This window comes from Melozone crissalis, unplaced genomic scaffold (genome assembly GCF_028551555.1).
Source record: "Melozone crissalis strain CALT ecotype California unplaced genomic scaffold, PUWL_Pcris_2 ptg000006l_1, whole genome shotgun sequence".
NCBI classification, from domain to species: Eukaryota; Metazoa; Chordata; class Aves; order Passeriformes; family Passerellidae; genus Melozone; species Melozone crissalis.
The window spans coordinates 10,987,648-11,009,084 of record NW_026535784.1 but is presented as its reverse complement, the minus strand read 5'-3'; the positions used below and the strand labels follow the sequence as shown (position 1 = coordinate 11,009,084).

The window sequence follows — 21,437 nt, the reverse complement described above, 5'->3', positions numbered from 1 at the left end:
TGAAGTCACAAGATAAAACCATGCAAGTTGAGGAACCATGATGGTTTTGAACACAGGTAGCTGAGAAATGAAAAAGAAAAATCAACTGTTCACAAAAGTGGCACCTGGATGAACTGTTATCAACAATAATTGGATGTATAAAATAAAGGAAAACATTAGTTGCTGAATAACACATTCCATTTGCTAAAATGTGTCAGAGTAAAGCCTAGATAGATGCATTAATGAATTGTTCAAGTTTGCAGCAGGGAGGGGAAAATTCACATTATAATTTACAGAGCAAGTGAACAAAATTTAAAGGTTTTCACACGTCTGCTGAAAAAATAAATGAGAATCTAAGATTTTATAAGTGTTCTTGCAATTAGCAATTTTATTATTTTGCACTACTTTAATTGCTTAGAGGGTAGAAAATAAATACTTGCTGATAATTTTCAGGACAAAAAGCTGAAGAACAACACAGTAGTCCTAAGAAAGATATCTATATTTTTCTCTGATTTGTTTGCTTTACTCTGCTTCAGATTTAATCAAATCTCTCTTTTCCCTTGTCTCATAAAGAGATTTGCTGCATGTACATTCAGTACATGCATACAAGACTCTAATCTGTGCAACAGGATTGTGGAAGAGGCAAAGTAGGAGGAGGGATAGGCTTAAGTGTGCTGTGCAAGTGAGGCTCAGTGGTGCTTGAGAAGTACATGGGTTTGGAAAGTTAGAGCTATGCAATTGCACCTTATAAATAATAGCAGGAATTATGTATTGACACCTTGCAATTTACCTTTGGTCACACATAAGCATGGGAAAGCATTCTGCTGCTCATTGCTATTACATTTACTGGAATCATATCCAATTAACACAAGAGCCCAGCTCTCTGTCAAAACCTTGTTATAGAGGCAAAGTCATCTCCAATCCCTCTAAAATATACATCCATGAACACACTGAGCTCCTTTACCCCCCAGTCATGCATTAGTTCAATGAAAATAATGAGACTAATAAAGCTTTCATGGAATGTATCTTTGTCTTCCCAGCCCTAGTATTTCCCTCGGGTGAAACTGCTGCAGATGTCCTGGACAAACACGTCCCTAGGACTGTGACCACATGCATTTTTATCCCCCAGCACTGGCTGCATTGACATTGCTGGTTTGGTTTGACGCAGGAGTGCACTTTTCAAGCAAACCTCACAGCTGAGTCAGTCCAAGCCTGGACTCCTTTGGGGGGCACCAGACCCCGAAGGTGCCTTGCAGGAGTGCAGCCTGTGCAGCCTGGTGGTACTGGGCACCAGAAGGGAGGTCATCCAAGTGAACCCCAAAACACACGCACAGTATGGATATTACTGCCTCAGCACCAACCTTTCCCACTCCAGATCTGGTCCAACAGCACCGATCTGACTGCTAATATAGATAGAGAAGACAATTCCAGGCCTCTAAATGTTATAGCCCCTGTTTCATTACTGTTTTGCCTCCCTGGGCCCTTCCAAACCCCCACTCCCAATGTTTCTGTCATTATCATGAACATGAAGCAATACATCAGACCGATTGCAGAGTTTATCTATTCTTTCTTTCTTCATTCTTTCTCTAAAAAAAGGAAAAGAATGTGAAAATGCATCTTATGGAAAATAGTGGTGAATAAAGCTCTTTTGTTATGTACAGTCACAACAGCATTTAGTTCCCTGTTGCACTCCAGTTTATCTCAATTTACATTCAAACAATGATTGAAGGAGAAAAATGTGCAAATGTACCAGGAGAGGCAGCCTATTTAGAGTCCTCAGAACCGTGCATGGGTGCAGGGGATGAGCAGACCACAGGCAGACACATCAGCTGTCCCTGGGAGCCAGTCAGATGTGAGAAATGAGTTTGGCTCCTGGGGGAATCCTGCAGGATAACACACATTCACAGCAGCAATTTTTTTCTTGTTAAAGTAGAATTGGACACCCAGTTTGGTTCAGTCATGCTTGGTTAGGAAGGGGAAGGAGCTCTTTCTACACAGACTAGTCAGGGCAGAAGGGGAAAATTTGCTCTGCTCATGCTCTCTGGGGTCTTCCAGGATTCCAAGTATATGCAGCTCTGTAGATGCCATCGATTTGATGCAGTTGTGAGTCCTTATAGTGTGAAGAAGTTCCTTATTATTCTGCATGTCTATTTTATTCAGATATTATAGCACTGTTTTCCTCTGGAAAAAATCTGTGTGATGGCATAGTTAAATTCAGGAAAGAAACTTCTGTCAAAGGTTAAATTTACAGTAAAATTATACTTTTAAAATAGCTTAATTTTAGCCTTTTTATGCCTTAAAAATAATTTTGTAATTAAAAATTAATTAAACTTTTCAATAGGTATAGATCTATTAGTGTCATTTTATATGTCTGATGTTTTTCTGACTTTTCTGGACACCATCACTCAGGAAAGAAGAGAAAAAAGACAACCAACACTGAATGGAGATCCAACTTCTTCTGTCCTGATACAGAAATGAGATTTATGACAACTTGGTCTAGATTTTAAGGCCTTTCAGACCTACTGTAACCTTCAGCGCTCTTCACCCTTCAAGCCTGTTTATTTTATATCTTTTCTGAATTCTTTTTTATCTTCCTGGACTCTTTCATGAAAGGGAATAGAGAGAGGAAATAGTACAGTAACAAACACACAAAATTTTCTACAACTGGTGACACAAGATGTGGTTCTTATATGAGTTTTATGATTTTTACCTCCCTTTAAGGATGTTTTAAAATAGCTTTAGAGTACATTTGTGGGAATCGTGACATTTATAGACAATTATCATTCCTGTTAGAACCTTAAAAATGGATAAAGCTTCCAGAAGGATGCTTTTTTTATGTGCATATAAAGGTGTTTGTCTCATCTGCTTCTGAACAAACATTTGTGAGCAGAGTTACAAATGTCGATGCTCAGCAGTGACTGCCACATGCCACATCCATGCTTCTGCCTTTGTGTGTATTTTCCATAAGGAAAGCCCCACTGCATCTTCAAGATGGAAAATGAGCCTAAAGTAGTGACGCAAATGGTGAACTGATAATTAAAGAAGCTGAAGAAAACATGGCTACTGCTTCCATTTCTCTGAAGCCAAAATCTGATTAGTGTCACTGAAGGCAGTTTGTGAAAATTGTTTAATTTGGTAACACAGTTCCCAAAAGCAGGAGTCACCTCATGTCTCCTGAAAAGCATGAGAACTTTTCAGGTCAAAGAACTGTGATGCTCACCCTGCAAAGGGCTTTACCCCTCAGCCTGGAGAGGCGAAACTGCAGCAAGACCATGGGAAGGAACAGAAGCTCCTGCAGGTAGGCAAAGTGCAAATAGTTGAGTTCTTTTTTCTGCAGAAGGAAAATGTTTTATCTTGCTTATGTGTTTTGTTTCAACTCTGTTTGTAGCCTTTGTCTTGCTGGGCTGGGAGAGGGTGATTTGTGATTTGGAGCACATTTGTGTGCCTGAATGAAGTCAGAGTGTGCGTACTTGGAGGGAAATGTGTTACTGTTTCTTGCTGCGACGCTGCTGCTATTGATTGAAAGGAGCCTGCTGTGCCTTATTGGTAAAATTACAGGAATCTTCAATAGACCAACCAACAGCCCTTGGAGGGGGATAAAAAACACAGAAAGGAAAATGTTGATGTAAAATTATGTTGGTGGTGAAGTTTGTTGTTATTAACTGTTCCTGCTATGAGCCCAAAAGTGACCTTTTCTCACACAGGGTGCTGGAGCTTGTTCCAGGAGAAAGTATTTGAGAGTGTGCTCGCTAATGAGGATTTTCCAGAAATCCAGGCAGTTTCTTGTGAGTCATCTCCCAAGAATGGGATGAGAGTGCTAGGGGCCAAACACCCTAGCTCATGCTGATCTGCTGTGGCCCGTGGGCATGGCAGCAATGTGGGAGTAAATATGTGCTCTTGCTCGTTTCAAAGCAATTTGGTTTCAGTTGATCACTGAAAATTAATAGACCAGAAAACATCTCATTTTCTTAAGAATTACAGGACTGTTTAGAAGATAGTATGTGCAGAGGAGTCAGACTACAACTCCTGTACAGCACTGACCAAGGGAAAAATGAGTCTCCAGCAATATCTATTCTAGTGTGTGGACTCTATGTGTGTGTAGTTACTCAAGCATTCAGTAACCCAATTTTTAAACGTTCTTTAAAAGCTGCTTTTGAAATTGAATATTACACAGGAAAGAAAAGGAGGAAAATTTGTAAAAGTTGGAGTGAAATATGGTGAAACAATCTGTGAATTTATTTCTTGGTTTTGATTTACATGCTACCTGTACCTAAAGAGGTGTGGTATGTTCAGCTAGTGAATAGATACATTCCAAGCCAGTGGCATTGTATATCCTTGAAACTCATCTGAATGTGTGTTTTCTTCCTATATTTTGTGAAAACATTTACTTTCTTGCCAAAAAAGACCAGAAATTATTTTTAGGCAGCATTGAACACACAGCTCATGCTTGCTTGAACACACAAGTTGTGTTTGCTCTCTTGCTTTATTCAGTGCAGAACTCGCTGGTCATTTACCACCATGATTGCTTGTCCATGGTTCATTCTGTGCTCTCCCACTTCCCATGCCCTCAGGGTTTTCATCCTCACTCCCAGACAGACACCAGCTCACAATACTTCATTTTCAGCCCTCAGCGTCACCGAGATTGAAGCCACCACAGAGAAGCAAACAACTTTCAAGCACGTGGCACACACAGCCCAGTGGCTGGCACTGGACTCCTCTGTCCAGTGCCAAATGAGCCTCCATTAGAGAACTATGGACATTAAAATGACAGGAATTGAGCTGAGGCTTTCTGAAGCTGAATACACAAGCTGGAGCAGGACAGCCAAGTTCTTGGTGTTGTGAAAGCTCTCTGCTCTGTGATGTGCTAGCACAAAGGAAGGGTTTGCTTTTTGGGTTTAAACCCAAACAGAAGAAACTATTTACAAAGACTGACATAGTCAATGTGCTATTCATCCCAAATATTGCTAGATGAAATAAACTCCAAAAGCAGCATTTCTTCTTCTAGGGAGAACTGTTGGAGGAGGAGCTGGCCAGTGTGAAAATCCCATGTACACAAAACCCCCAAATCAGTTACAGACTTTTTCAGATGGATGTGTGTGCTCTTGGAAGGGAGAGAAATTGGAGAACCTTCTCAGTGTGCTACCTCAAGAGGGAATGATTCATTGATGCCAGTAGACACAACAGTGAGAAATCCACCATATTAACACACACATTTTTCATGTATTGATTTCATGAAACAAATGCTAAGCAGGCATGCAATTGCCAGACAAGAAAATACATCATTACTAATGGATTGTAGGGAAACAACCTGTGGAGAAAAACGGCAGTAGGTTAAACACAGAAGTGTGCAGAGGTTACAGCAAAGTTCTGTGACCCAGGGATCATCTTTTCACCACATGTTTACACAGCTTCTAGCTCAGTGGGAGTCCTGATCTATGGCTTTGCCCCCTAAGCTGTAATCCATACAGCAGTGCTAACAGCATATGTCATCTGGAAATTGGTCTCCAACCCTCAGCAGTGTAGTAGATAATGACATGTAGTGTCTTCTTATTCTGTGCTTCAGATATTCTCTAGTTATCCTAACAGCAGATTTCATTCCCTCACTGGAGGCTGTGAGCCAACAGGCAAAAGGAATTTTTTTAAAAAGCACACATAAACAAAAAAAAAAGTGAGAAATCATTATAGTCCCTAAGGCACCTATGCTTCAGAAGGAACAATGGCCACATGATTTATTAAAGAAGATTCTGCATTATGCATTAAAAGCTCCGGCACAGAGTCCACCTAAGCATTCCTCACTTGAGTAGGTAGTTGTACACAAGTCTTTGTCCATAACTTTTTCTAGGTGTTTTTTATGCTCTTGGCACACACATGCACACAGTTTTAAGTCAGAGGGTGCCCTTACTGAATTCACCAGCAGGCTGTGAGCCTCGAGGTGTGCCCCAAAAAGAACACCATCATCTTTTAATCAGTGCTCTCTTTGAAAAAAAGGTCAGCATCTGATGCTGGTCTCTAACACAGCTGAAGGTCTTTCAGCGATTGCACTGGGAATTCAAGTAATTTATACACTAATTCTGTGCCAAGAATCTCTAAAGGTCAGCAGCCTAACCCAAAATTATTTTGTATTTCTTCTAAAAATATAGTTGTCACATCTACTGTTTAACGTTAGCTTAAGCACCAGAATAATTTGAAGGGGAAAGGAACACCCTCATTTACTTTAGTCTTTTCCTAGTTTTTAAGTATCTGCTTTCTAATTACTTATAGAATTCTAATAAACTCATTTGCTAATAAATGATGGTGTGTTCAACACTGCCCAAAATACTTATAAAAACTCTATGCCTATCTAACTTTATGCCAGTGATTTTTAGTAAAAGAAGCTGCAACATCCATTCCAGAGCTTGTGACGTTTTCACCATGAGTGGAGTATTTTTTCTGTATCACTGCAGCATCTGGCATCTCTTAGCCTTTGTTCACCTAAGACAGGACCATGCAGCTTCTGACTCTTCCACTGCTGCACTTGGGGAAGCTGTAATGGAGGGAGCCCCAGGAGAGAGAGTCCTTGAACTCAGCGCCATGAGGGGCTGTGGTCCTCTGGGACTTTGCCTGGGTCTGGCAGGACAAGCATACCTCATGGTTTGTCCTCATGCTTGGTCATCTGAACCATATACAAGCAGCCCACAAATCCCTGGTGACTTTAGTTCCTGCGATCAGAATCTACCCAAAAAAAAAAGTTAAATAATAAAAATCTTGATAAATAAAATTCAATTAATAGCACGTGAGAGAGAGTGTTAAATAAACCAAAAATTAAAGCCCTAGAATATAATAGAATTTCAGAGAGGCTCTGGCCTAATAGCTGCTCTGTTTCAGGGCTGAAGCCAAGCCCTAAGTGAGGGCGAGACCCTGATAGTTTAAATCAAGTTACTGTATCAGTTGTCCAGTTCCTGACACCAGCTGCCAAGGTGGATGCCAGCATCTGGCTCCACTCAAGAATAAAATGGAACTTGATTTTCCTCATAGCTCTGCCTTGGGTGAGTGAAAAGAGAAGAATGCATGAAAGAGTAATCATACATACATATATGTATGATTACCTCCTGGCTTGAATGATTCTCCTTCAGAACCACATACTGTGCAGCCAACTCTGACTCATGACAACAATCACCACTCTCCGTGTCTGTCTCACACATGGCAGAAACATGTTAGTGCTGGATATGCAAATATTTTTTTCCATGTTGGTTTTTTTCTTTTTCCCACTCTGACATGACCAGAGGATGTAGGGCTGTCCTTGGACAGTGCTGCCTGTGTTCAGAAAATGCCTATGTTGGTCCACAGCCCAGCTGGTAAAAACAAAGAATGTGAAAACACAATTCAACATGAGCTGAAGTTCAGATTCCAGACCCAGGACTGGTTTGTTTTCTCTTCAAGCTTTGAATTCTTCTAATAGAGGGCCTGTGTGTGTGTGTGTGTGTGTGTGTGTGTGTGGTTTGGCTTCAATATTTCCTGGAGGAATGTGTCCACACAGCTAAACAAAATACCTCCCTGGGGGCAGCTTGGGCTTCACGGTCGCTGCAGCACAGAGAGAAAATTTGATTTTACAAAGACAGAAATGGAGTACATCCTGCCAGGGTATAAGAAAATGTCATGCTTGACATCATTAATGGTCAAATGATAACATCGAAAAAATAGTATATTCCTTCAGTGCATTTAGATCAGGTGCCTTGAAACCTTGTCTATGTCTTTGGGAAAATAATGGGAGATAGATACATAAAAATAATCAATATTTTCCAGCTATAAAAGGACTATGGTCAGACACCTTTTCCAAAATGCTCTTATATGCCTTGTAAGTTTGGCTTTTTTTTTTTCCCCTGAGGCTTAGTCTGCTAACAAAGAGGTGTATTAAATACAGATGAACAAAAAATCTGCTCAGAGCTTTTCCTCGTGCTTGCAAATGCTGATTTGTCTATAGGGCTACTCAGGCCTGACACCAGGTCTCCCTCAACGAAGGTTCAGCTTCCTCAAAGAACAACAAATACATTTAGCCTTTTCCTAGCAAGTTCAACATTTGATGGAAAGGCTTAGAAAATGCTGCTCACTGAAGAGTTTTTTTGTTCCTACTCCTATCAAAGCATAAAGCTAAACAGAGCTGGTTTATTGGCATCAAGAACGGACAGAGTGTGTTTGGAAATGTAACACTTCTTTGAAAAGTGTGAGTAAAGCAGAATCAAAGAGTCTGCTTTGATCACTTTGATACTTTCCTGAATGTGTTTGGTTTCTTTGACTCCATTTGCTTCATTTCTCTTTGGTGTCAGAGAGACAATGGTGTGGACAATGCTATCATTCTCTGCCCGTTGCATTATTACAGAAGCTCATGTACCTAAATTATGCAGTAGGGAGGATTGGAACTGTATCTTTTTGATGTCAACAAAGTTGACGCCAATCTTTTTTGTTAGCCTATATTTAATGAGTAAAAGGGGTTGATGTTGTGTGTGTAGCAGCTGCTTTGCTGCCTGTACATGTGCTTTTCATGTTCCCCAGGAGCAGAACCAGCCTTTCTGAGAGCACCCTGTAGCTGCACAGCGCTGCTGGCACAGCACTGAAAATGCTCCATTCAGAGCAGGTGGGACAACTGTCCTCCTCTGGCCAGGGCATTGTCACATCCTTCTCTGGGCTGGACTCCAAGGCCTCCAGCTTCTATTTCAGGCAGCTGTGAGCTCTCTCCTAGAAAGCCATGGACCATTGTCCTGTGCCTCTGCAGCTTCAATTCTCACCTCAGACAAAGTGAGAGTTGCTGGTCAGCCACCAAGGCACAGAGGCAGAGTTCCAGCTTTGCCTGGGCTCTACAGCCTCAGTGTGCCTGACCTTGGGAGGCTGGGATGTATGTGCATAGTGGGCTGCAGGAACACCTCCCTTTCCATCCCCTACTACAGAATTCCCAGCAGCAGCCATGGCAAAATGGATTGTGAGCAAGGCAGGCTCTGATGGGCCTTGCTGGGCCAGTGCTCAGAGCTGGCCTTGGCAGGAGAGCAGGGCAAGGACCCAGCTGATGGAAGAGTAACTGGGGTGACAAGGAAAGAGAGGTAGAAGGGAAATATGGATGTGTTATCCCAACTTTCCCATACACTGAATGTTCTCACTGTTTCTTTCTGCGCCCCACACAACCTGAATTCATCCTCCATAGCTATGGGTGGCCAAAAGTGGCCAACATGCCAGATGAGCAGATCCCTGCATTTATACTGACACCAGTATCTCTTTGTCCCTGCTGGCTGTAACTCCTCTGACACATCCTAAGATTAAATTCACCTATTTCATGGCAATTCTAACGAGTGACTAGCATTTATCCCATGATTAATGAGCAAGTATGTAGTAATTAACTTGTAGTAATTAACCTTTTTTTTTACATCCTCCATAGTCAACATATAATGAGTTCTTGCACTACAGTAGAAATTTTATGTGAAATCTCATAGACAAACACATAGTGTTATTGGATTTGATTCTTTCCATTAATCCAGTCTCTAACTATCTGCTTTTTATTTCTGATCATTTATGTTGATACAGACTCCTAAATGTTGACATTAGGTCAGTGGAAGGGTGTATGGTTATACTTGCCACAAAGATAGATTGTGAGTAATACAGATTAAAACTTCAGCTGTGTGTCTTTGTGTTACCAGGAAGTCATTATTTCATACAAGCTGCTTGGTTACAAGGTGATGAGTACATTAAGTCTGGATAATTTAAGATAAACAGACATGGTTTTCCTTTAGTATTTCCTCAAGATTACTGGGGAATTGGGAATGCTCTTTCCCTCATGAGTGAACTCACTCATGCTTTTACCCTTTTTGGGCTATTTATTTGAGAAACAAAGAACATTTAAATTTTCCCTGCAGACTTTAGCGTGACTTAACTCTTGTGTATTCTATATATATGTATATCAGAAGGATACTTTACATTTCAAAAGCAACAGTTCTCAGTTTTTTGAAGACAGCTGCTTATTTCAAGAGAGCTTCTCATTTGCAAGGGTAGCCTCAGCTCTCAGCAAGAGAGATCACTGCAGTGATATAACTAACTCTTATTCCTGATAAGATTGCTTTTTGCCCAAATGCAATTTGCCTAGTTTTCAGCTTGGGAAACTTCTTTAAATTCTCCAGTGACTTTGCCAGCTAGACAACGACAGCATCAGAGTGTGAATCACACCATTTCAATGGGCTGATTGTGAAATAAATATGAACAGGAACAGCAGGGGGTAGCTTTTCTTTAGCAGTCACAATTTCCTTTTCACTATATGCCCTTAAAATGCCCAGGCAGACCATTAGCAAAGGGGAAGATTGATAGAATTGCATTTACATCTTAAATCAGGCCAAGTTCTCTCTTCCCCAGCCACAACCCTTCCAAAACATCAAACAAACAAACAAAACAAAACAAGAAAAGCTGCAGCCAAATAGAAAGGAGGAAAATAAATGTTAATTTGATTAGCCTTCCAATGGAAATTAGCTTAATGGTCCAAAATTAAAGGTGTAGATGTTTAAGACTTTGGCTGGTTCTACACATGAAAGATTTGTCTCTCCAACTAGAGTGATTCTTCATTCAAAATATTTCTCTTTGTGCCATCCCTCAGTGCTTTCCTCACTACACTAGCCAGCTGTAATGTCGTCTCACTCTTGTGTCACTACTTCTTATTTCTTTCGGGAACAATTATAAACCAAAAGTTTATAAAACTGTGAGAGTAAGTAGCCACTTCTGCTGAGGAAGGCCCCTGAGGCAGCCTTGGCTCTGCCACCCCCCAGCTGGTGACCATGGGCACACATCCCTGGCCTGGCACCTGCTGCCCTGGGCTCCCCATGGCACTGCTCATCCCAGGGCTGGCTTAACCCAGAGCTGGGCTCTCTCTGGGAAGCTGCCTGAGAACAGCCCTGCAGGTAGGAGGGGCCTGTCCAGCGCCTCATCCCTGCAAATGTTCTCAAAACTACCTGTGAGGATGACAGGGTGTTGAAGATTGTAATGCAAGATGTTTTCAATTACCATCTGTATGGCAGATTACCTTTGCCAAGTGGGCAGTTTGCCTTATCTCTCTCTTTGAGTGACCACAATCACTCCTCCCTTGGGAGGGGACATCTGATAACAGACTATTGAATGTCACTGCCTGACTGATAAGATCTAACTTCTCATTGTGAGATGCTCCACCCAGAGGGAGAGCCAAGCATTGCTACCCAGATATAATCCAGAGGTTTTTGAGACGTCCACATTGGCTTTTCTCCACTGGATTCCCCAGAGGAGTATTTTATTTTAATTTTTATTTTATTTTAGGTTTTATTTTATCCTTTATTTTTTTTCTTTTCCCTATTAAAGAACAGTTATTTTCTGCTCTCATATTTTTTGCCTGAGAGCCCCTTAATTTAAAATTCATAGCAATGTGGAGGGATGTGGAGGGTTTACATTCTCCATTTCAGGGGAGGCTCCTGCCTTCCTTAGCAGACTCCTGTCTTTCCAAACCAAGACACAGGGCAATCTCTGGGTGTACCCACCACAATCTCCAGCAAGACCCACCACAAGCTGCAGTCTTATTCTCATAGCAAACTATCAGCTGTACCATGTATGTATGCAGCTACACTCCTTGTATCCTCAACTCATTCTCTCTTTAGTCATCCCACTTCAACAAAACCAAACTAAAACCATACTTGTAGGGACGCTTAGTCAATATGTGATTCAGAAGCAAAAGAGATCCTTTTTCTGTTTTGTTTTTATCAAAAGAATTTAAAACAGAAATGCTGTTCAGGTTTAGGTGGCAATCGCATCTGAAACACAGTCTGTTGTTAACACCAGTTTCTGACACTGTCTGGTATTTATTTTTCATTTGTTTCAAGGCAAGCTGGCAGAACAAAAATACAATTACTAAGTTTATGGGTTTCTTTTTTAATAAAATGAACCTCCATTCATTTTCATCACTTCTGGATATTAGCAAGTAGAATAGATCCTCAGCTATCCCCCTCTATTTTATACATTCATATTCCTTAGAAGAGTATTTTAGCTGTACAAGATATTTGTCACATCATTTGGTTTCAAGGGACTGACAAAGCTCTGAATCTGTGTTGTGTCACCAACTCACAGGACTCCAAAGGCTTCTCTGTGAGAAACAAGAAAAATTGTGACTGATTTACTCTTACTTTGGCTTCAGGGCTTTTGTGCTGCTAGGGCCAACTGAACTGAACAAGTTTTAATCTAAAGTGAGAATGTGGATCCACAGGAGTCTGTGACTTGTGTTACTGATTTCAGAGATGGCAGGATTTCTTCCACTATGCTTAGTTATAAAACCTGAAAGCCATGTTCAGGAAGAAAGCAGAACTAGGAAACCTGATGTATTGTGTGGACTTGTATTTTGCCTTCTCAGCCAGCTGAGACGAGAATTTATGTTACCTTGCAATTGCTGGGAGTACTGTTTGTATCCAGAAATACACACAACAACACAAGCTATGACATTTGCAGTTTTCTAGGCAAGAAAAGGTAGAAAACTCTGCCTGCTAGCATGCTAAGCAGCTACTAAAAAGCTCTTGTGTAGGCAGTGGTTCAGCAAAGTCTCTTTGGATTCTTGTTTGGCTTGGATTGGATTGTTATACAGAGCTGCACTTTCAGTCTCATCAATTTTTTCCTTCAGCGGCATAATTGTTCTGAAAGGTGCTGCAACACCAGTCCTAAAAATTATAGTCCCTCATCTCCTTGCATATTAACCACAGTGCAGACAAGAGCTCCTTGGAGGGACAGCAGAGAGCTTAGACTCTGCATTTTTCAACATCTGAATTCCCCAGAGGGCTCGTACCAGGGACAAATTTGGTAGATGAATACATTTCTATCACCTCCAGTACACTCCTTGGTGGCTGACATAATTTTTCATCAGGAGGGTAATCAGGGAGGGTGGGAAGCTGACCAGCAATGATAAGACCTGGAGCTATCTGCCACATTTGCTTGTGAGAGAGAGAGGAGGATGGAAAGCAAGGCACAGCAGGGAAGTGTGAATAACTTGAAATACTGCTGCTGTAAACATGAGCAAGGCTCCCTCCTTGAAACCCTGCTATTGTAACCCTGACTGCAGTGTTAATAAAGAATGGTGTTAGCTTGGGGTAACTCACACAGGAGTGGTCCCAAAGCCCAGGCAGGGCCCAGACAAGGCACTTGTGTGTTCCTGGGACAAGGCAGCTCTGCCTGTGCCATGGCCAGGGGGGAGGCAGGCTGAAAGCACCACTGTTATTTCACTGGAGAGGTCTGCAAGTTACTCCAAGCTAAAATTGACTTTTCTTAGCGAGGCGGTGAAGGCTTAAGCCTCTAAATCCTGCATTACTTGAATCAATAGGCCTTGCAGTCACTGAAAAGAGTATCCCTGACAAGGCTAAACCACATAATCTCCATCTCCCTGGTGCTGATGGCCGAGTTCCCACAGTGTCTCTGCGAAATACCATTATCCCATCATGGAGACAGCAGCCAGCACAGAGACAGGCCAGGCAATGCCTGCACTGCAGTGACAGACACTGGTGTGGACATCTCTGTGCTGTCCTGGGCTCTGCCATCCTCCAGAGCACCCGTGCCCTCTGGGTGCTGCTGCTGCCCAAGCCCCTGCTCAGCTGCAAATGTGGGCTGGGCACTGCCTGCAGAGTGGGCTGGTCAGCACAGACAGTGCAAATGTAACCGGTCTGAGGCAGCACAGGGAAGTGATTCCTGTTCTCAGCTCTGCTGGGCTGTCCTGTCTCTGCCCTGGCCCACAGGACTCCTCATTTCCTTCCACATCAGTGATGTTTTCCTTCAGGGAAATTACCCAGTGCAAGGTTTGTGCTAGCAAGACCAACAGATTTCAGGACACCTACTTTCTTTTTCTGACCCAGATGGCTTTACCTGCTTCTATAACTATTTTATGTAAGAAAAGGCTATTGGGCAGTAGCATTAGTTTCCTCAATATATATATAAATTTTTTAAAATAACAATAACAGGAAAGAAAAAAGAAGCCTGTGCCACTGAGTAAGCAAAAAGGACTTTTGCTTAATTATCATGGGGAAAGGGCATTGCAGCACCAGCCCAGAGACAGCTCTGAGATCCTGCCTTGCCCACTGCTCACTGCTTGGCCACACCACACAGATCACCAGCAGAATCTTACTGCTGTCAAGGAAGAGAAAACAAAACAATGGATGGGATTAACCCCAGCTTCAAATGCAGGCCCACAGTGCTGCCACATCAGGCTTCCCTCTGTGCCAGGAAAGTGCCAGTGCTGTGCACCAGCACCCCCACATTCAGGAAAATGTGAGATTGCAAAACCTCTGCACTGAATTCCAGCGGATGTTTATGGAAAGCCTCAGCAAAGTGTTCTGTTGTACAGCAAGGAAAAACATGACAAACAGATGAGACCTTACCAAAAGACCAAGTTTTCCAAAAAGTCTTGTCCTGAGCTGGAAGCTTGCAGAGCAGTTAATCCCTGCTCTGAAGCAAGAAGTGACACCTTCACCACAGCAAACAGCTGAGTCACTTTGGGCTTTGAGGTGCTGCTTAAATACACAGGGCTTTCTCTCTTTTACTCTTTTTATGTTCTACCTTTCCTATTTTTCAATATAATCAGAAATTCATTTCATGAGGTGTCTCATGACAGCCTCCAACAATCTTAAAATCGACATTTTCATTAAGCAGTTGGATTTTGGTATTAAGAAATCAGCAACTTGCAAGGGCTTCTATCAAAAGTTGGCGGACACCCTGGTAGATTGCTCAAACATGGGAGGAATTTCTGGCTGCATAGTGAGTCCCTAGACTTTTAGAAAAATATTATTGGTTGAGTTTTCAGTAAATTGGAAGCAAAAAGACAATATAGTCAAATTTTTCTTTTAATAAAAATATGTCATTTTTAATAAAAAGATAGTTATGTCATTGTAGGCTTCTAAGTTTCTTCTCAGCCCATGTGTCTGCTTTTGCTATGGAATATTCCTGATATAAGAGTAAATAAGTGCACTGTGAAGAGCACTCAGAGATATGGTGACATCATCATTCTTAAGAGTTAATGCAAAACTGTGAGAGTGGTCCCGAGCCCTTGAAGCCCCTTGCTCATTGAAAGAAGAGCATGATAAAGATGTGTCTGTGCTGGAGATATCCCCAGAGTGATGGTTGTAACAAATATGGAGACACTGATTGATTCCTGCTGTGCTCCCCACTAATGCCAGCCTGAGCACTGCCCCACAGACTGGAAGGGCTGTAAACAGCAACTTCTCCATAGAGGCAATCCTTAGGCAAATTTTGACTATAATATATTTTGATCCTTTCCCTCTTCCCCCCCTGTAGCTCTAAATTCCATTTCCATGTCCATTTGAATATTGCCTGTAAGAGGCTATTAGCCTTTGTGAAGAACAGCTTGTGTTTCCCTGTTAAAGACCTTCTCTGCCCAAGGCAGGGAACGCACCAGAATTAATAAGTGGCTTTGCATAAGTGAGGGGATAAAAACAGTCACTGAAAAGATTCTGGAGGACTTTGGTAGCTGTGTATCTGGCTCACAGATGTGCCAGATGCCCCAGACTGAAAGGACTCCCAGTGCCTGGTGTCACTTACAAGTTCTCCTGAAGACACCACTGAGCTTCTTAGAGAAAGAAGAAATTATTTACTCATACCTGGACCATAAATGGAATGCACTCAGAGATCAAGGATAATCTTGCTGATGAGCTACAAATAACTGAGAAGCTACTGAAATAACTGAGAAGAAAGTATTTGTCTTTGTTTAACTGAGTTGCAGATTCTGCATGCTGAGATAGGCAGTAGTTCTGATGAGATACTGGATATTGGATAACACTCATTTGGGTCAGAGTCAGCTATGCAAGTAAATCTGGCCCAGGGAAAAGGTGTGAGTGAGGAAATTAAATTCCAGTACTTTGTGTTTTTTCAGGGGAAAAAAAAAAACCTACTGTTTCTGAGGGTAGCTGAGCAAAACTCTCACAGCAAACTGTCTCAGCAATTTTTCCCCTTAACAAAATAGCTATTTGGGGTAGGGTTTTGTTGTGGGGTGGGGGGTTTTTTGTGTTTTTGTTTGGTTTTGGTTTTTGTTTGTTTGTTTGTTTTGGGTTTTTTGTTTGCTTGTTTTGTTGGTGCTTTTGGTTTGGTTGGGTTTTGGGCAGGGGGGTTTGGTGGTTTTTTTGGTGGTTTCTTTTTTTTTTTTTTTTTGTTGTTGTTTGGTTGGTTGGTTGGTATTTTTTATTTTTTAAATTTGATTAAGTGTTTTGGTGAAGCCTGGATCCAGTCTTTCCTTTCCTAAGTCATCCTTGGCAGCAGCTGGGTTGCTGACTAGTAGTACTGGGAGACCATTTATGCTGTTCAGAAAACTGCTGCTCTGGCAGAGCAGAACATTTCAGCAGCTTGCCAAACATGACTGTGATAGAAGGATAATATTTCACTCCTACCTTCAGCTATTCTTTACAATCACAGCAATGAGATGGTGATTAAGAGTCTGTTTCTTCCCCAGCAAGGCTCCCAGGCAGTAGGATCCTTTCCTTGGACATGTTTACATTGATGATCTGGCTGCTTGGGACCCTCTCAAAAGGCTTCCTGTTCCCTCTGGCCTCTTCACTGACTCGTCCAGACAACTATTCCCAAAAATAGGATCCAGCACTCCTAAAATTCCCACAGCCAGGACTCCCAGCTTTTCTTTCCTCTCCAAGGATCTACCACTTTAACATTCAGGAGCACATGTTGTTACTAAACCAGCTGGTTTTTATGAAGGCAAAGAAGTGCATAAAAAGACAGTAATATACAGCCCTGTTCTCTGTTTCCCCCAGGTGTTTTGGTGCATTTAACTCATTCTCTGCAACATATAGAGTATGTCCTTTTCTCCAAAACTAGTTTTACCACCTTAAAACGAATCTTCCTGGTGTACTACAATGTCAGGGGACTGCAGTACTTCATCAGATACTTTTTTTGTTTTAGTTAATACCTTATTAAAATCTGAATTCAAAAATTTGGGCGTGGCATAACTTTCAAAATAACCAGTTCTTCATTCAAGGGCACCTCCATTTTACGGGACAATTAACATATAAAACAACATATGTTCAGCTTCAGGCTTGTATCCCAGCATCTGGATTTCTCAGCTCCGTCTGGAATCTAATAAAAGAACAAAGCCTCATAAATTCAACCCAGAAAGCAAAATAACTTTTATACTTTTATCAAAGCCATATAGAGAAGTATTCACTTTGCTTGAGACTACAAATATATGTGTACATGAGTCTTCCCAAGCAGCCATCACAAGCATTACTGTTTGATTGACAAATTCGGAATAATAGAATCATAGAATGGCTTGTTTTGGAAGGAACTTTAAAAATCATCTTGTTCCAACCACACTGTCACAGATGGGGACACCTTTCACCAGACCAGGTTGCTTGCTCAGAATGCAACCCAACCCAGCCTTCAACAATTCTGCAGATGGGGCATCCACAAATTCTAGAGGTAACCTGTTCCAGTGTCTTACCAACCTCACACGAAAGAATTTCTTCCCAATATCTAGCCTAAACCTACTCATTTTCAGTTTGAAGCCATTCCTTGTTGTGTCACTCCCTATCCTTGTAAAAAGTTCCTCTCTATATTTCTTCTAGGCTTCCTTCAAGTGCTGGAAGGCTGTAATTAGGTCACCCTGATGTTTTCTCTTCTCCAGGCATAAAAATTCCAATTCTGTTAGCCTTTCCTCATAGGAGAGTTGCTCCATCCCTTTAATCAACTTGATGGCCTCCTCTGGACTCACTGCAACAGGTCCCCATCCTTCCTGTGCTGGGGAAGTTTGCCTTTTGGAAGGATTTCTCTCATTCTGCAGCCAATTCAAGGAAGAGACAGAATTTGCACCTATGACACTTTGAGAACCCAGTGCTTTTCCTTACACGTATTTCTGTTGTTTGAGGTGCTCACTAGGTTGTTTTCCTTCTGGAAAGAAAAGAGCCAGTGGTGTTTGTTTTGGTTACCCTCATTCCCTCTTTCCCTGCTCTGGGCAGGAAAGCTCTTGCAGCTCTGCCTCACAGGCTGGCAGGAAATTCAAGACGGCAGCGAGCCGCTGCTCGGACCACCCCCAGGCTTTTCTTCCTGTTCATGCAGGAGACTATTTAATTGAGGGCTGATTTGACCAGCTTACTCATTGATGCTCAGCAGTACCTACCTAACCAGTGGGAGTGATTTTTCCCCTCCCTCCCTTCCTCCTCCTTTGGACAAGCTGCCCACCATGAAGATGCTGCTGCTGCTGGTTGCTCTGCTCTCCGCTGCCAGCGCAGCCCCTCCGACCTGCTACTCCAGGGTGCTGTCTCTGAGCAAGGAAATCACTGAGTCCTTCAGGGAGCTGCAGACCTCCACAACCGTGGTGAGCCCACCCCAAAACTGCTCCTGCACAGACACTGCAGGTTGCCACTTTTGAGAGCGATTTCTCTCCAAACAAAATCTCAGTGAGCTTTTCCTCCTTCCCGCAGGACTCGTGCGTGGGGACGCTGCCCAGGCTGTACTTGGACATACACGTAAGTCTGCACACTTTTCTTACTGCTGTGTGGGAAAAGCAGTCAATGAAAAGTGAGAATAACTTTTAATATTATACCTCAGAGGAGTGATTTAAAAGGATATTTAAAAGTTTAATTAACTAGGTAGATAAGTAACAAAAAAAAAGTTTGAATCTTATTATTATCCCAATGGACTTTCTGAGATTTTACTTGATTAAAAATTTTAAAATTAGGAAATTAATGTTTTTTAAGTTATTACCATATGCACACAATTAATTTACTGTGACAGAGCCTTTTCAGAAGTTAAGTAAGTGCAAACAAAACTTTGAATAATAGTGTAAAAGAAGAAATTTAGAATTAACTTTCTTCACTCAATAAATCTATATCATTTTATATCCTGAGTGATTTTTGGCAGTTAGTTTTAATAAAAAGCAATGCAGGAATACCTTGCTGGCTTTTTCTCTTTTAAAGAGCTACTTGTTAAATACAGAAAGAAAAAGTGTGCCTGAGGATATGGAAGTGTGATACTGAGGGAAAAAACAAACCAGTAGTTGTCTCCCAGCTAAGAAAAAATAACCTGCACACACAGTTAGTATCCTAGTATTCTGCAGTGGGGTATTTGATACATTTTTCTTCTTTTTCCAGTGTTCAACAGAGTAGATAAAAAATAGAAAATATCAGACAAAACAAATTTCTGACACATTTTTTCATAAGCAACTACACCAAGTCTCGTAATTCAGGACTCTCTAGATCCCAGTTCCAGAGCTGCCAGTGTCTCACATCATGGCAAAGACCAAGGAATGTGATTCCAGTGCCTCAGTTTCCCTGGCTTTAAAGCAAAAGCTGGAATATTTATTTGCCTGCTTCACAAGGACATTGTGAAATTCATGTTGTCTGTGTTTTATTTTGATAACACAAAGTCTGAGGTAAAAATTGCTTTGAAAAAATCAGGATTGGTCACGGTTCCTCATATTGTACAGGAACAGAGGAATCAGTTCGTGAGACCTTGATAATCTCTTCATCTCCTAAATCAGATGCTCTCTAAAAAGTGAGAGAGTGCACTTATTCTGTAGAATACTCCACCTACTATGGGAGCAGATTTGATTGCATTGGAGCTGCTGCATGTGAGAAATTAGCTGGCAGACTAAGACCGTATACATGCAATTTTCCAAGCACTTATTTGGACCAAACATCTTTGTTATAAAATACTAATGATTAATTTGCCTGACTAAAGGTTGCATAGATTACATGTACATAGAGGTAGGAATTCAAGGTTCCCACACAGCAGTAAGAATTTTGGAAGTGGTGGGCTTAACATAAATCTGTGTTTGTGCAGGGTTACACAGACCTCTTTTGCGTGCTTTGCAGAATTACTGTGTGCTGGCAAAGCTCCGTGACTTTGTGGCCTACCCTGGCTGTGACAGAGTGCCTGAGGTGAATGAGCTGAAGGAAAAAGCCCGGAGCCTGTACACCATCCTGATCTCCTACTGCAGAAGGGTAGGTCAAGATGCACCAACAGGGACAGAGTCCCTGCTTTTAGCCCTGTCTGTCTCCACACCGTCCCCTGACCACCAAAGCTCAGGCCCTGGCTTCTCACTGTGCTGTCTTCTGCCTTCCTCCTTACAAATCTTACCCTTCTTTTCTTTTTTTTTTTTTTTTTTTTTTTTGTTTTGTTTTGGTTTTTTGTTTTTTGTTTCTCCAGGACCTGGTGTTCCTCACTGACGACTGTAATGCTCTGGAAATTCCTATTTCACCTCCCATTGAACACTCCATCACTGAGAGCTAAAAGACACTTAACCCAAAAGTTGCACCTGGGAAAGTTTCAAGGAGACCAAAAGTATCAAAATATGTATATGCAGTCTATAGCATTAACAACTGAGATATTTTTCAAGCACACTAGCAATATAATCTCAGACCTACCCATTTTTCTCTGCCTTGGCAGGAAATGAATTGCATGCCTTGCATACCTACTGAGCTGCTAGGGAACCTACCATTAGGGAGCAGTTTTTCGTTTGGCAAGGTACAATATTTCAGCTCAGCCAAATGTATAAAGTACGTTTTGTTTAAACATCAGAAACTAGATTTTTTTTATTTTTACTCTTTTATGAATAACTAGACTCATATATATATATTCTCTCTTGACTTAGCTGTTTTTCTTGTATTAGATGGGCATGGAAGGGACCATATTTGTTTTTCTTAGAATGTTTGATAGAAGGAGAATAATGCTGTACTGACTGATTTCTCTGCCTGTATAGCTCATATGTATATATATATATATCTTTATAGTTTTTGATGTCAGATTTGTGAGAATAGAGGTGAAAGAAACATGTCTCTGTGGAAAACTAAATAAAAACAATCTTCTAATCCAAGGTGCTTGTGTTGCAATATGTCTTTCAAGATCAAGCTGAAAGTGTCACTCTTATAAACTTACTTTTTACAGTCACTTGCAAGTTGTTTTTCCCAGCATAACCTTTGTTTCCATAGCAATGCAAACTTTGTTGTGTCTGCATGCTTTGACACAAGTAGTAAGTTTCTACTAGTAGAATTTTTCTATACTAGAAACAATTTGTTTGATGAAATTAGTGCTTTGTTTTTAATAGTATTTCTGGGTTGTGAGATAAATTCTGAGCCAGAGGCTCAGAAAGCCTATTAAAATTTCAGATGGTTTTTTGAGACATAACCCATATAGTTGAGCCAGCAGGATTAATAAAATTTCCAGACAGTAATTCCAAAGTCATAGGTGTCTTCAGCATGTGCAGCACATGAGACCTTCACAACCAATAGCTCTTTGGCGTCAAGAATAGAAAATATCTTCCCCATATTCTTGGAAGCAGCTGCTGTTACCTCAGAGAATCCCTTCCTTCCCCCAGTGCAAGTAATTCCTCTCTCTCCAGAATAGTATTTGACCATTTATCTACAGCACTGCCAGCACTGGTGGCTTGGTCAGTGGTCTCACCACATTTTAAAAAAACCTCATCTTCCATAACTGGGTGT

At 41.4% G+C, this 21,437-nt stretch overlaps 1 protein-coding gene across 1 annotated transcript; it reads left to right on the top strand.

Annotated features, from left to right (window-relative positions):
* Nucleotides 1–18,080: 18,080 nt before the first annotated feature.
* Nucleotides 18,081–20,776, top strand: CYTL1 (cytokine like 1). The gene is made up of 4 exons (XM_054295737.1): nucleotides 18,081–18,313; nucleotides 18,420–18,464; nucleotides 19,812–19,940; nucleotides 20,146–20,776. The coding sequence occupies exons 1-4, from the start codon at nucleotides 18,098–18,100 to the stop codon at nucleotides 20,227–20,229; spliced, it is 474 nt and encodes a 157-aa protein (XP_054151712.1). The 5' UTR covers nucleotides 18,081–18,097; the 3' UTR covers nucleotides 20,230–20,776.
* The last annotated feature ends 661 nt before the right edge of the window (nucleotides 20,777–21,437 follow it).

Coding starts and splice junctions, on each gene's coding strand:
- CYTL1 (XM_054295737.1), top strand. CDS start 18,098: ATGCTCAGCAGTACCTACCTAACCAGTGGGAGTGATTTTTCCCCTCCC. Junction 18,314..18,419: donor TGCAGACCTCCACAACCGTG/GTGAGCCCACCC, acceptor TCCTTCCCGCAG/GACTCGTGCGTGGGGACGCT. Junction 18,465..19,811: donor GGCTGTACTTGGACATACAC/GTAAGTCTGCAC, acceptor CGTGCTTTGCAG/AATTACTGTGTGCTGGCAAA.